We start from the raw sequence: 15,495 nt of genomic DNA on the forward strand, positions 1-15,495 counted from the left end.
GAGCAAATTAATCGCAGGGATTGAAAAGAAGGTCGCCGTGATGCAAATCTAAAATGCAGAGATTGAAACGAAGGTGTTGCTGGAGATGCAGTTTCAAGATTGAAAAGAAAATTTCGACGCGATGCAAAATTTCGCAGAGAATGAAAAGAGGTTGTTGGGGGAGATGCAATATCGAGCCTGCGAGAGAGATGGAAACGGGAAAGCTATTGGCGGGGAAGCAAATCCGAGCGCAAAAACTGCAGAGATTGAGAAAGAGAAGGTGGTGCGGAAGGTGCAATTTCAAACCTGCGAGCAACGAGATGGGAAAGAGACGAAGGATGCCGTGATGCCAATCCGAAAGATGTCTGCAAGCGATGCCGGAAACACAAAATCAAAGAACGTGCGACGGCAAGATCTCCGGCAAAGAAGCGATTGATCGAAAAGGTATCCGTTCAAGTTTACGGTGCATGAAAAAAATCACTGTGTGCCGACCTCCGTTTCTGCTCAACCCTGTCGTCGTCGTCGTCTTCGTCTTCGTCGTCTTCCATCTGGAGCTCTGTGCGGTGCCTTCCGTTCCTGCTGCCGTTGCTGTTGCTGTCGCTGTTGCTGTCGCTGCTGGAGCCCTTCGCTTCCATCACCTGCCCCCACCCTCCCCTTCCGTTGACGGCTCCCTCCTTCAATTGCATCATCAGCACTCCACTGTTCTGTCGCAGCTTCCTCGCAACCATCGCATCCGCTTCCTATCATCTCCATCGTTCTCCGACTCTCCCTTCCCCTTCACGCCATTGACTTCTCTGTGTTTTTGCTTTCTCTGTGTTTTTGCTTTTCCGCCGTCCTCCCCCCCCCCCCCCCCCTGATTTGACCTCTTTTTTCTCCTTCCCTCCCTCCCCCCCCTTATCCGGTTTGTTGCTCTTTCCCTGATCCGCTGCACCTCTTTCATCCGCTTCCAAACACCTCAACAGTCTTTCTAACCCGCCGTACTGCCTTACTTTCCAGCATCGTACCCCGAGGCTCTTCAGAATTCGCCGATGCCCGTGAGATCGTACCGCTGCTACCGCAGATTGCATCGCAGAGAAAAGTCAAAACGGCATTTGATTTTCCGGAAGTTTTTTGACGATCGCTTGTAAGCGTCGCTTTCGGGCCAAGTTCTTGGATATTACCTTTACAATCGCGGCTGAACAGGCAGTTGTACCAGCATAATTGGACGCTTGTAATACAAGCGGTATGCGCGTAATCAATCAAAGCTCGTGAGCGGCAGTTGGGACTTTGGAATTGATTAGACGAAAAGTAATCCCCTTGCAGCTGGAGGCAGGTCTTGCAGGATCAAAAAGCACAGCATGCGAGTATCAGGACACGGTAGATGGAAGCTACAGAAAACGTGTTTTGCGATTTAGTGGACAAATTACGTTCATGGCTTTCTCTCAGGAGTGAGACATCTACCATGTCCCGGGACTTTTGGATGCCAGATCACAGTTGCCGAGTTTGCTACGAATGTGACTCTCCATTCAACCTGTTCAATCGACGCCATCATTGTCGCATTTGTGGCCGCGTTTTTTGTGGGAAGTGCACGCAGAACACACTGTCTGTGGATGGGCGTGCAGGTCTTCGTGAGGAAGGGGAGCGAGTCCGAGCTTGTAATTTCTGTTTCAAACTTAGGCAAGAGGATGATCAAAACGTTGCCAAATCCTCGACCCCTACGCTCACTCCGTCCTCGTCCAGTTTTAGTCTTGCAAGCAGCAGCACCAGTGGAAGCTCTACCTCTTCATCGTCTAGCAATCCAGGGCAGATGCCTGCTGGTTACGGGTTTCGAGCACCCCCAACGGAAAGGATCGAGCCCACTGCTGACAAGAAGCAACGAAGGATGACGCGCCCGGGAAGGAGGAGCCTTAGATCATTATCTCCGAGAGGAAGGGAGCTCTCTCCTAATCCCTATGACTTCTGCAGTAACAGGTGTGCTGGCGCAACTTTTTCATCATAGCAACAGATTCGATGCGTTCCTTGTTGTGCTAGGTTGAAAAATTAGGCTTTTCGCAGATGTATGAGTAGTTGCTTTAGTCTTCCTGTGATGTTCTTTTGATGAATGCTTAATAGGGTAACATTTCAAGAGGTGGTTCTTTGTCACTAGGAGTGATGATGACGAAGATGACGACTCTAAAGGTGTATACCATGAGACACGGTTGTTTGAGGTACAGGGACCGGAGGAAGAGGAAGATGACAGCTGTGCAGAAATGGAGCTAACTGATGATGCTGTCAAACGTTCTTCTAACGATTTCAGTCAGGATTCAGTGAGCTTTATCTTGAAAACTCGTGACACTGATGATGACAGCCGGCAGAGTGACAATGCTCAATCAAAAGGTGAAGGTGGAGAAACAGTGGAAAGAACCTTATTTAGAAGGTCTGGAATGTCCTCGGATGACTATGAATGTCCTGAGGAGAGCGTGGATGAAAGCAATTTCTACACTCCTTCCTTGGTACCAGAACCTACACCAGAAGCAGGAGAAGAGCCCGTTGATGTTGAGAACAATGAATCGATCTGGGTTCCACCCCCTCCTGAGGATGAAGATGATGAGACGGGGATGAGTATGGTTGATGATGAAGATGATGATGAAGAGAGCGGTTGGGGTAGCCTCAGCAGCAGCGAGTACAGAATCCGTGAAAAAGCTGCAGCCTCAGATGAACAAAGGAAGGCTATGCGTGCTGTTGTAGATGGGCATTTCAGGGCTCTTGTACAACAGCTTCTGGATGGTGAAGGCATGGAAGCAGAGGAAAATGAGAAAGACAGCTGGCTGGAAATTGTAACAGCTTTAGCTTTACAGGCAGCGAGTCTTGTAAAGCCCGATACCAGTAAAGACGGAGGCATGGATCCTGGTGGCTATGTGAAGGTCAAATGTGTTGCAACAGGTCAGCGCAGTGAGAGGTAATGAAATTTGCAGAGATCTTTTGAGTACTGTTAATACGTGATCAAGCTCAAGATTTGAGGCAGCTTGCTGCCTGCAGTCTGATACATCGATTCTTTGACATGATTGCCCTTGGAGATTTAGGTGATGGAATGATTTTCTTTTACAGTTGTATCGTGAAGGGAGTAGTGTGCAAGAGAAACGTGGCACACAAGCGAATGACCTTTCGATTCAAGAATCCAAGGTTACTCTTGTTGGGTGGTGCGCTTGAATATCAACGTGTATCTAATCAACTTTCTTCCCTCGACACTCTTCTGCAGCAGGTCAGTAGGACAATAGTTTGACTTTTGCTTATTTCCATTAGAGCAATTTGATAGGCTCATGATATTATTCTCTGATCTTATCATGGTATATTTAGCAATAAACCACCTCTCAATCGTGAGTGTCCATACAAGGCTCATCTCTTTTTTGATAAACCGTGAACCTTAATCCCCTTGGTTGTATAGTGTATAAATTCTATTGCCTTTGTACTAATTCTCTGCTAGAAACCTTTGAAATGTGTAACTCCAGATCTAAATATAAATACATACATATATCCAATACTTTAGGGTTTAAAGTCTACAGTTTATAATTCATATCATAAACATGAATGACAGTACATTGTAATTATGATACATTATACCACATGACACATGTACACCATTCGTAATGCGCGCTCTCTCTCTCTCATATTTCTTTTGGTCTGCTCACATGTGTATCAGTCTATTTACCCTAACATGTTAGATGCTAGATTTCTAGATTTGGAAGTTGCATATGGCCTATGGAACCTGTCGGGCATAGTTGGTGTAGCATATCTGAAGTGGAAGTTTGCTAATGCTTACATGCATGCTTCACATCAACAGAATGTATTTGTCATTCAGTCTGTTTTGCGGGTGTTTTTTGTAGGAGAAAGACCATCTTAGCATGACAGTTTCAAGAATAGAAGCCCACCATCCTAATGTTGTACTCGTGGAGAAGACTGTTTCAAGACAAGCACAGGAAAGACTTTTGGCCAAGGAAATCTCTCTTGTGCTGAATGTGAAAAGGCCACTTTTGGAGCGTGTTGCAAGGTGTACAGGTGCAGAAATAGTGCCTGCTCCAGACCACCTCATCAAATCAAAATCTGGACATTGTGAGCTATTCCACGTGGAAAAGTATGTGGAGGAACTCGGAAGTGCAGGCCAAGGAGGGAAGAAGCTCACAAAGACGCTCATGTTTTTTGAGGGCTGTCCTAGGCCCTTGGGTTGCACGGTAGGGCATGGTCCAGAATTCCGAAATCCCCAAGATCTTGACTGTGTTGATTTTCAGATTTTATTGTCACCAAAATATGTAATTTTCAAGTTTTTTGATCCTGCCTTTGGTTCATCCTGTGCTAATCCTTATTTTTAAAATTGAAATGATGTTAGGTCTTGCTCAAAGGAGCGAATGGCGATGAATTGAAAAGGGTTAAGCGCGTTGTCCAATATGCAGTCTTTGCAGCTTACCAGTTAGCTTTGGAAACGTCGTTCCTGGTTGATGAGGGTGCCACGTTACCAGAACTTCCATTCAAGTCTCCAATAAGTGTTGCCTTGCCTGATAAGCAGTCAAAACCTGACAGGTCTATATCGATTGTTCCAGGGTTCTTGCTTCCTGTACAAGGGCAGACACCAACAGCAGACTCTCAAGCCCAACAGACTCGTACTGCTGCTTCATTGAATAGTTTCCCTGTCTCACTGCTTCCATCCATCAATGTCCCGAGCTGGGGTGATGGTATGAAAATGTCTGGGGCAGTTGTTTCTGCTCCATGGTCTGTAACCTCTTCATGTGTCTCGTCGAGAACCAACTCCCCGGGTGCAAGTCCTCGGGCTGTCGATATGCAGGAAGCTTCATCCAGGGATTTTGGCACTAAGCAGTTTATAATGAACAACCTGAATATGAGCCTTTCTGAAACTTCTACGGCTCCAACAGCCCGTGGCTCAGGATCTCCATTCTCAGGTGTACTGGTTTTTCTCTTATAAAATACTCTCTTAGGGATTTTTCTTGTCCTACACGTGGAACAATCTTTTTTCATATAGATGAAAAGGTTCTAACATGGATACCAACTCTGTCGATGTGTACATATCTCGTACAGGTCCTCTCATGGCTTCTTCAAAATGTGGACCACATATGGCCAAAAAACTGTTGAAGATGGACTCTGACACAAGCATTGTCCAGGGTCCACAGCTCATTGCTCCTGTGGAAGTTCAAAATGGTTTAGAGGACCAGGATGCCAATCATGAAGAATTTCCTCCATCACCATCTGACCATCAGAGTATTCTTGTTTCTTTTTCAAGTAGCTGTCTCCGCAAAGGAACAGTTTGTGAAAGAGGCCACGTTTTTAGAATCAAGTACTATGGCAGTTTTGATAAGCCTTTGGGGAGATTCCTACGAGATAATGTTTTTGACCCGGTACAGTTCTTTCATCTTACTAATAGACTTCGATTCACACCAGACTTTAGGTCAACAAAGTAATGACATGACAGATATTTGAAAAGATGAGCATGCTGTTATTATCAAGGTCCTCTAAGTAGGTAAAGGAAAAGTGGCAAGAGGGGGAATTATTTTCAACATGTAGTGCTTGTCACAACATGCATCATGTCATTAAAATATGCGACCCAGTTTTGCAGAAAAAATGATTGAAATGACTTCAGAACATTATCCGGTCCTTGAAATCCTTGGCATGGTTTATTAGACCTTATTTTTTTCAAGGAAATTTAGGGATAGAGCATATTGTTGGCTCATCATGTGAGGTTGGTGTTAGCTTTATAACCTTAATGGTTTTCAAAGTTTCAAATGTTTTTTAGTCTTACAGATTCTCTTGCTTCTTCCATTTTTTAAAATTCTCAGTAATTCAATCATAGGAGTTATTCATAAGGGTGCTATTCCTAGAAAGTTTGCTTTTACACCTTGGTCTTTATATTTTTTGGATATCAGCTTTCGAATATTCATTTTTTGAATGCAAGTGCTCCAAGCCCAATTAATAGTTCTAGGTCATAGTGTCAGACTTTCCCCCAATTAATGCTTTTGCACTCCTTGGGAGCTGCCATGTGCCCTTCCTAAAGCAGATGTACTAGAGGGTTTCTTGCTGTCCCATATGTTGGAATGGTCACCTCCCCATCTATAAGCCCCCATATGAGGAGAGCATGGGGGAGGGAGACCTAGATCCAGAGTCCCACCAATGGTGTGGTCCTCTGATCTTACCACACAAGGTACTTCTCCTGTCTGCTGGCTATCTCTAGACTCGAGCCTGCGTGCTCCACCTTGAGCGTAAGTAGACTTTCTGTCCAAAGATCTTCTCCACCTTGCTGTCTAGAAACCAGCCTAGGTGGGCTGCCACTCAAGCTCAGTCTGCAGCTCCTTCAGGGTCACCTTCACCTCCTATGGATAGGCCCAAGGCTAGCCTGCTTGCTGCTCCTGTCTGCTGTCAGAGGGCTGCTCCAGATGATGAATAATGAGGGCTGGAGGCCCTCCTTTTATAGGCCCCAAGGGGGCTGGCAAAAACTGACCAGCCTGTAGCAAACTGGCCGACCAGTCTGTGGCTGTTCCAGCCCTATAAGGGCTCAAAACCCGGGGCCTTTTGGGCCCACTCTTCTAGGGCCTTGGCCCTCCAATCAAGGCAAGGGCCCTGCCTATATAAAGGCAGGTCCCTGCCTCATGACAGCCTCTTTTGCTGCTCCAATAGGCCTCATCCAGCCCCGTACTGTTCCGTACAGTTGCATGCCACCTGTCTCGGGTCTGAACACCCTCCGTACTGCTCTGTACAGTTGTGCCACCTGTCTCGGGTCTTCTTTAGATGTGCTGCCCACATGACAGCCATGATGCCGTCCATGTGGCAGTCCCTTTCTCTATTTTTCTGTGGGGTACTGCCCCATCTCTTTTGTATTGTGTCCATAGCTTTGGACGGAAATATATTATTTTGGTGGTTTCTCTATCTGGCTGGTTCATTGTCTATTGATGAGTCTGCACATCTATTTTATGCACATAAGTTAAGAAGTTTGTAATTCCACACCCCACACCACACTGTGTGAGCTCTTGCGCTATTCTATCAGTCTTCCGCCATGCGTACCCTCTGTTGGGTCATTTCTAACACCATAGACCTTTTGGTCTCCAGTCGACGTTGATAGACTCTCTCTCTCTCTCTCTCTCTCTCTCTCTCTCTTCTAGACTATAAAAGTAGATTGTTTACTGAAGAGGTCAGGATCGCACAGATGTATGTATTGGGTTTGGTGTGTCTTTTGTTTTGAAAATCTCTCTCTCTCTCTCTCTCTCTCTCTCCAGCCATCATTTCTTATTCTCTTCTTCTCTGTTATCTTCCTTATGTTATTTGGTTTGGGATTTTATAGTGTAGTAAGCATTATTTTTTTGAATTTGGATGGCAGCTTATATTAGAGTACTGATGAGAACATGAGCCTAGCTTTGATCCTTTGTTCTTTTGCTGATGTCACAGCAAAATTAATTTGTATGATTGGATATATTCTAGCCTTATGACGGTATATCTCAGTATCTCAGTTGTGAGCCAGGCAAATATATGATAAGATCCCTTGGGAATGAAGTACATGCTAAATCTACTAATAAACAGGGTAGAAACTGAGCAACAGATATCATGGTATATGCCCACATGTGGGGACGTATAGCAAGTAGAGGTCTGGGACAAAAAAGCATGAATATTACCTTTATTCTTTAGCTCATTTGTCATAAAAATTAATATAGGATTGGATATATTACTAGTCTTATGAAGGAATTTCTCTGCTTCTCAGTTTTGAAGCAGGTAAATATATGATAGTATCCCTTGGGAAGAACATGCATGCCAAATCTACAAATAAACAGGGTAGAAACTGAGCAACAGATTTTATGGAATGCCCACATATACATATGGGGACAACATCAATTGAAGGTTCTTAAAAGCGAACAAATTTAGACGGGACCAAAAAAGGCATGAAGATTTACCTATGAAATATCAACCATAGAGAGAGTGTCAATCTGTGTTCATCTGCCCCCCACCCCGCAAGGCGATATCAGAGCACCATGTACAATGGTGTTACATGCATATGCAGTCTCCCACCAGACAGCAACTTCGGGAGGAATTGTTTAACAATGTTTTGGGAGGAATTGTTTCACATTGTTTTGGCCCCACAGACTTCTTCAAGTTGTATAACAATGTTTTGGCCTCACATAGTTCTTAAAAAAATTGTGTGGATGATGAAAGTACTCCTCTCTCTCTCTCTCTCTCAATTTGTGTTCATCTCCCCCCCACCTATAGCAGAGCACCACGTGCACTACATAGCATATGCAGTCTCCCACCAGACAGCAACTTTGGGAGGAATCTTTTAACAATGTTTCGGCCCCACATGCTTCTTTTAAAAACTTTTGGTGGATGATAAAAGTACTCTCTCTCTCTCTCTCTCTCTCTCTCTCTCTCCCCCCTTTCCCTCTCTCTCTTCCTCTTCTCTTTTCTGTATTTTTGAATTATTCTCAAATTTTAAGATAGGATATATATATACATGCATGCATGCACACATCTGTGTGCGTGTGTGCATGCACGCACACATGCACCCACTCACAGACACATGCACACGTGCACCCACACTTGTGCATACACACAAGCATGTTTGTGCAAGCCACTCACAGATACATGCACACATGGGCACACATGCATGCAGACAGACTCAAGCCATGCAGTATACATCTGTGTATGTATACATGCACACATGGGCACATATGCATGCATAGGGACTCAACACATGCAGTATACATCTGTATGTATATTGTTTATTTAGTTACTTATAAGAGGCCTTTTGTGAGTTCATTGTCTCTTTGTCTGTTTGGAAATAAAACCCTACTACTCTAGCAATAATTGCACTTCCCAGTCAATGTTCTTCCAGGGCATGTTCAGCAATTCAAAATGCCTTAGAACCTTGCAGATTATTTTGTGAAAATCAGAATTTATATTAGTCTGTATGCATTTAGTGTGTAAGCAGATTTTTATGCGCAGAAGATGGATTGATCATATTCCTCTTGTGGCAGAATAGTGGATGTGGATTCTGTGAAGAGACTAGAGATGCACATATTCATTGTTACATGCATAGACAAGGCAGCTTGACTATCTCGGTGCATCACCAGAAAGAAGTTTTGCCAGGAGAGAGGGATGGGAAGATCTGGATGTGGCATCGATGTCTGAAATGCCCCCGTGTGAATAATGTTCCTCCTGCAACTCGTCGAGTTATAATGTCAGATGCAGCTTGGGGTCTTTCTTTCGGAAAGTTTTTGGAGCTCAGTTTCTCCAATCATGCTGCTGCAAGTAGAGTGGCTGCTTGTGGCCACTCTTTGCACAGAGACTGCCTTAGATTCTATGGGTATGTGTTGACTGATCCCTTTGACTATCTTTTAGCAAAAATGGCGTGCATTTGAGACTATTTCAAATGTCGAAGTTCTTTTCCTTTTCTCCTATGGTTGGCACAGTACTGACTTGAAACAGAACTTGGGAGTATTGGTTTTGACAGATTTGGGAGTATGGTAGCATGCTTTAGATATGCTCCGATCAATGTGCACTCAGTTTATCTACCCCCATCGAAGCTGGAGTTCAATAATCCTGAGTTATATGACTGGCTGATGACTGAAGTCCTTGAGGTACTTCTTTCAGAAGTTTGACAAATTAACCCAGGACAAAAAAATTATTGTTTCTATAAGCATCTTATCATCTTAATGGTTGTGTGCTACGAGCTTCTGTGATTGGTTGTAAATGTTGCACGCACAGGTGACAGACAAAGGGGAGCTCATTTTTGCTGAGGCTTTTGATGTACTTCGTCTGATTGATGAGAAGGTAGCAAGCTATGGAAGTGGGAATGCGCCAGAAGCTAGAAAGCGTATAGGAGAATACGAAACTTTATTGCGGAGTGATAAGAGTGCCTTTGAGGTAATAAAAGTATACTTTTAGAATATCACAAAAGTACGATAACTGTACTTGTCAATTTCCAGCTAAGTAATCAGAAATGTCATGTCATAGTAGCCATTCCTGCTCTGCACGATGGAGTTGGGGCGGGTAATTATGTCAGAATTAAAAGAATTCCCTTTTCTTGTTTCTTTTATATGCATGGGTTTTGGCATGCTCCCAAATTTACCTGCTCACTTAGATGTTTCTTAATTTACATTCTAAAAGCATGTTGTGAGTGATATGGTTCATATCTTTCAGGAGATATTGCAGAAGGCGGCACCTATGAAAAGAGAGCCAGGTCATTTGTTTGCTGACATACTACTACTAAATTCTGCAAGGCGGAACTTGGTTGCTTGTTCAGCATCATGGAAAAAACGATTTCATAATTTGCTGTCCCTGTCTATCCTCAAATTGCAGAAGTCTGCTTCCATATCGGTCTCTGCAAACTTGGATGATTCATCCACAGTGCTTAGAAATAAGGATATGAATTTTCCTGACAAAATGTTTAGGCCCCTTGAAGGTCAGGAGGTAAGCAGCAATGCCTCATGCGATCCTTCTGAGCGCTCCAACACCATGCAACGTCAGACTTACAGTGTCTCAAGTGAAGCAGGTGGTTCACTGTATAACGGGGGTGTTCAATCAAGTGATCTGGAATCAAAGGTTGATATAGCAAATGATCTGCCACCAAACAGCAATGAGGATAATGGCAAACCTTATGATGGTGCTTGCCCTCCTTATGTTTTACAGGACAATCGTGATGACATGAAGGAGAAGGTTTTGATTGATTGCAATATGACAGAAAATGGAGCTCTATTTTCATCAAATAAGCCAGTGGAAGATATTGATATACCTAGAATAGGGACATCCTTCACTGTTGGGTTAGAGAACGAAAAGCCATGTATAAAGGAGAAGGAAAAAGAGAGTAAGATAGATGTCAAAGCCAGCTTCCGTTCTACCGTGTTAGAAGATGACCTGATTGCCCGGAGGACTTTTTCAGAAGGTCAGTTCCCAATCTTGCCAGATTTGTCTGATACTTTTGAAGCAGCTTGGACAGGAAAGGGCCATGCTATTGAAGCACATGCAGTGAACATATCATCAAATGGACAAGAAATTGTCTTGCATGGGTCTGGATTAGACACTGCAGCAATCTTTGGGGAGTCTGCTAATGCCATTAGTGCAGTAGCTTCGGAGGTTTCTTCTGAGGCTGCTGCAGAGCAGCCCTCAAAATCTGGTTTACGAGGCTCAGTTTCTTTGCATGAAATAGGTGGCTTAGGGACTGACGTGCTTATGACAAGTACTCCGACTTCACCTGCAAGAAGTGGTGAGTCGTCAGATGATATAGGAGGTTGGGTGGGAACTCCTTTTTCAAGTTTATATAGGTCATATAGCAGGGGTTCTCAAAATCTATCAGCAGGCTCACCCCCGAGGACCGATTCACAATGGCTCTCCAATTCGTCTACAATGATCCTCCCAGGGGGAGAAGCTAGAATTTCCCTGCCGGTTGGAATTGACGACACGGTGATCCCTGTATATGACGATGAGCCTACCAGCATAATAGCATATGCAATTATGTCTCATCAATACCAAGCTCATTTGTCAGACAGGCCTTCTGAGAAAGACAAGTCCAAGGAGAGAGACAAAGAAAAAGAGTGGAAGAGGGAAAGAGACAGGGAGAAAGATCCAGATTTCACGAGTGCAGAAGCTCCAGTGTCGCATCCACTCCAGTTTGTTGAAGGTCCGCTAGAACAAAGTGAACCTATTGCCAGGGACAAAAGCAATAACTTTGACGAAGTCCCCAACTCAAAAGAGGGAGGGAGTAATGGTCCTTTGCAATATTCCAAGGCCATGCATGTCAAGGTTTCATTTACTGATGATGGGTCTCAAGGAAAAGTGAAATACATGGTGACTTGTTATTATGCAAAACAATTTGATGCTTTGAGGAAGAAATGTTGTCCTAATCAGATGGAGTTTATTCGCTCTTTGTGCCGTTGTAAAAAGTGGGGGGCACAAGGAGGGAAAAGCAATGTATTTTTTGCCAAAACTGCAGATGATAGATTTGTTATCAAACAGGTTACTAAAACAGAGCTTGAGTCCTTCATCAGATTTGCTCCAGAGTATTTCAAATACCTTTCAAATGCTCTGACATCTGGAAGTCCTACTTGTTTGGCTAAAATTCTTGGCATCTTTCAGGCCAGTTCTTTCTCCCAGTTTTTCTTGAGTGTATTGTTTTGTAAGCTACCCTATGAACGGATAAGTATTGTTTATTTCTAAGCTTTCTTCGTTAAATCAATAAACAGGTCACAATAAAGCAAGGGAAAGGAGGCAAGGAAGTGCGGATGGATTTAATGGCAATGGAAAATCTTCTTTATGGGCGGCATGTAACACGGCTTTATGACTTGAAAGGGTCTGTACGATCACGGTATAATGCAGATGCAACAGGGAAAAATAAGGTCTTGCTAGATCAGAATCTTCTGGAGTCGATGTTGACTAATCCTATTTTTATTGGTAATAAAGCTAAGCGTATATTAGAAAGAGCCGTCTGGAATGACACATCTTTTCTTGCGGTTAGTATATCTTCCTTAAACCCTTATTCATGCAGTTTTTTGATGAGTCACAGCATTATATTAAATTGTCTTGTTGTCGGTGGCTGCAGTCTGTGGATGTTATGGACTACTCATTGCTTGTGGGAGTGGATGAAGAGCAAAGAGAATTGGTACTTGGAATTATTGATTTCATGAGGCAATACACATGGGACAAACATCTTGAGACTTGGGTGAAGGCATCTGGTATATTGGGGGGTCCAAAGAATGCAGCTCCAACAGTCATCTCTCCAAAGCAATACAAGAAGCGCTTTCGAAAAGCCATGAAGAATTATTTTTTGATGGTTCCTGATCAATGGTCACCTCCCACTGAAATCTCGGCCCCTTCTCATGTTGATACAGCTACTGTTGAAAATTTTTAGTTGTCCTTCTGGGTGAAATCTTGGAGGATAATATTAGTGTAAAAATGGTGTATTCTTTCATATTCAACCCACTTTATGGAGGGGGTATTCGAAAGGGCAGTAATATGATCCAACCCTTTTTGTACACTTGAAATTCCCCTAATGAAATGGGAATTAATTTTTTGCTTTGCATATATTAACTTTCTACCTTATGTTGTAAAGTTGGTAGCTCTCCAGTTTAGGGCAACTTATATAAAGAATAAGGTTTATTGTGTAGTTGTACTTAGTATGACAAGCATCATTGAGGAATTGACAACCCTTTTCTCTGATTGGAAAGATAGTCTATCAAGCGTCTTATTTTTCTGTCATGAATGATTGTAAAGTCAACCACTGGTATCTTGAGACATGCTTTGTGCTTATTCAGCTCAGTTTTTTTTTTTTTTGGGGGGGGACAAGAAAGCGATTTTCTACCAACTATGACCAAACTACTAAATTTCAGGATAAAATCCTGTAAGAATCTCATACAAAATTATGCGGTAAGGCCGGCATATGTGGTGGTATATAGGAGAATAGACCATGGTCCCACTCTCTCATGAAAGAAGCTCTCAAGGCCACTGCTGTCATCCTGCTTCAACATGTATCCACTTGCTTGGTACTATTTCTTTTTATTTTTCAATAGTATGCTTATTAAGAAATGAAATGTTTTCCTACTGTTCAGTTACGGAGTTCAGTTACGGACAATGGGGACTAGGTCTAGCATTTGAGGGTGGACCCCCTTGCTTGGGGTTATGGGCATTAGTGACCCACAAGAGTGATGGCCTCTCTTTGAGAGGGACATCTGGAAACCACACCCCACCTGAGTACCCAAACATGGGACCAATCAAATGCACAGATTGCATACTGACCTAGGAACCATTCAAGAGAATGTTCCCTGAGCTTTGGGTGTGGGCCTGGCAGCATGCCAAGAGTAATGGAGATACAAGATAAGAGGACGAACAAATGAGCTCAGTATGGCTCAATTATGACCTTAGAGTATGTCAATAGATAGTCCAAGCTCTTAGGAACCCATGGGTGCGATCAGAATTGAATTCTGACAACTTTGAAATTTTAGGGTTTTTGGGAGTGACACGTGGCAGACTGCCACATGGAATCTGAGCTGAGTCCACCTGTCCCACACATGTGGCAGCATGCATGGCAAGTGGCAGGGCATGCAGGCCAAGAGTCTGGCCCCAAATCTGGTAAAGTTGGGGCAGGTTGTGGGCTGTCCTCTTTGGGACTGCAGCCCACCAAAAATCTGGGACAAGTGTCCACCTTCCACTCTAAGCCGAGGGGGGGGGGCTGAGCCTATAAAAGAAGGCCTCTTCCCTTCATTCCACACATGAAAAATTCGTCACTTTTCTTCTCCCTTCTTTTGGTTGATGCAGCAGAACCTCTCCAGCTCCTTGGGTGCAGCCAGCTTCTCCCTAGGCCATTCTCTCACCTCAACAGCACATTCTCTCTCTACAACAGCACATTCTCTCTCTACAGTTTCAGCCCCTCCTCTCCAAAAATCTGCCCCCTCTCAGCTCTTTTGGAACAGCAGCAGCATCCTCTCTCCTTCTCCTAGCCTGGAGCAGCCACAGCCCTTTTCTCTCTCCTGCTGCAGTCTTTCTCTCTCTACTGCAGAATTTCTCTCTCTACTGTTCCAGCCCATTCCCCTTGCAGAAATCTGCCTTTCTGTGCACCTCTGGAACAGCAGCGGCTCCTCTCTTACATCCCCTCCCTTGGGATTAGCATTGGCACTCTCTCTCTACAGCTATCACTCCATAAAGGCTTTCTCTCTCTAGCCTACAGGCTGTTTTTCTAAGCTGTTCTCATTCGAGCCCCATTTCCACACTCCCCTCACCCAAGGTAGCTTCAGAGGCATCAAGGACTTCATCTACAAAAGGGTCAAGTCACGAAGGGAGCTTGTATTGTCAAGTTTATCTCATTTACATCACTATTTCATGTTGTTTCTACTATCTTTCTAGAAACTAGTGCTTGCCTCTAATGTTGGATGTAAGTGGTGATTGTTGCAAGCTTCTTCCTTGTGGATTGGGAAAGCCAAGAGTTGAAACGTGAGCTTGGAGTCCTCCTTTTTGTTGTCTACCTTGTACATATGCTCTTGAGGCTTGTATCTAGGTCCTAGGCTTTCACTGAGTTCATCAGTTTGGAAGGTGCATTGCACCTTGGTCTTGTATCTCCATTTTCAAGAATAAAGTGAGCTTGGATAGGGCGGGGGGGGGGGGGGCGTCTTGGCCCCTCAATCATATTGCAATTTCCAATGATGTCACTTTGTGTTTAAGCTGTATAAGTCTTAATTCCAGCTTAATTGCAAACTCTTAAGTTCAAGTATATGTGTTTGGCAACTCGCAATCATTTCATTCAAACGCCTCTGCAAAATCTGTTGTTAATACCGTGAAACTCATATTATGCATAATGCGTGACAACGCATCAGCAACTTTATTATCCTTCCCTCAATTGATAGAAAGCACCGAGTAGTTTACATTGGTATCAGAGCTTAGGCAGTGGTCCTGTACTCTGTGCTTTCTCTTGTTGAGTCTCTCCTTCATTGAGTCATCTTGTCATCATGGCAGCCAATGGACCTGACCCTCCTCCTAACCTGCATGAGTTGAGTGCTCTCTTGTCAAACATTGCTCAACAGGTTTAAG

General features: G+C 43.8%; 1 protein-coding gene across 1 annotated transcript; it reads left to right on the top strand.

Annotated features, from left to right (window-relative positions):
* The first annotated feature begins 918 nt into the window (after positions 1-918).
* Positions 919-13,041, top strand: LOC147884303 (1-phosphatidylinositol-3-phosphate 5-kinase FAB1B-like). Its single transcript, XM_087398410.1, has 12 exons — positions 919-1,929; positions 2,105-2,896; positions 3,046-3,199; positions 3,822-4,166; positions 4,322-4,889; positions 5,026-5,342; positions 8,958-9,286; positions 9,434-9,560; positions 9,688-9,846; positions 10,123-12,054; positions 12,162-12,428; positions 12,518-13,041. Exons 1-12 carry the CDS (start codon positions 1,340-1,342, stop codon positions 12,824-12,826), a joined length of 5,889 nt encoding a protein of 1,962 aa, XP_087254536.1. The 5' UTR covers positions 919-1,339; the 3' UTR covers positions 12,827-13,041.
* Positions 13,042-15,495: the final 2,454 nt, after the last annotated feature.

Source organism: Dipteris shenzhenensis, chromosome 27 (assembly GCF_047967505.1).
Source record: "Dipteris shenzhenensis isolate YYH24624 ecotype China chromosome 27, Dip_SZ_1.0, whole genome shotgun sequence".
NCBI classification, from domain to species: Eukaryota; Viridiplantae; Streptophyta; class Polypodiopsida; order Gleicheniales; family Dipteridaceae; genus Dipteris; species Dipteris shenzhenensis.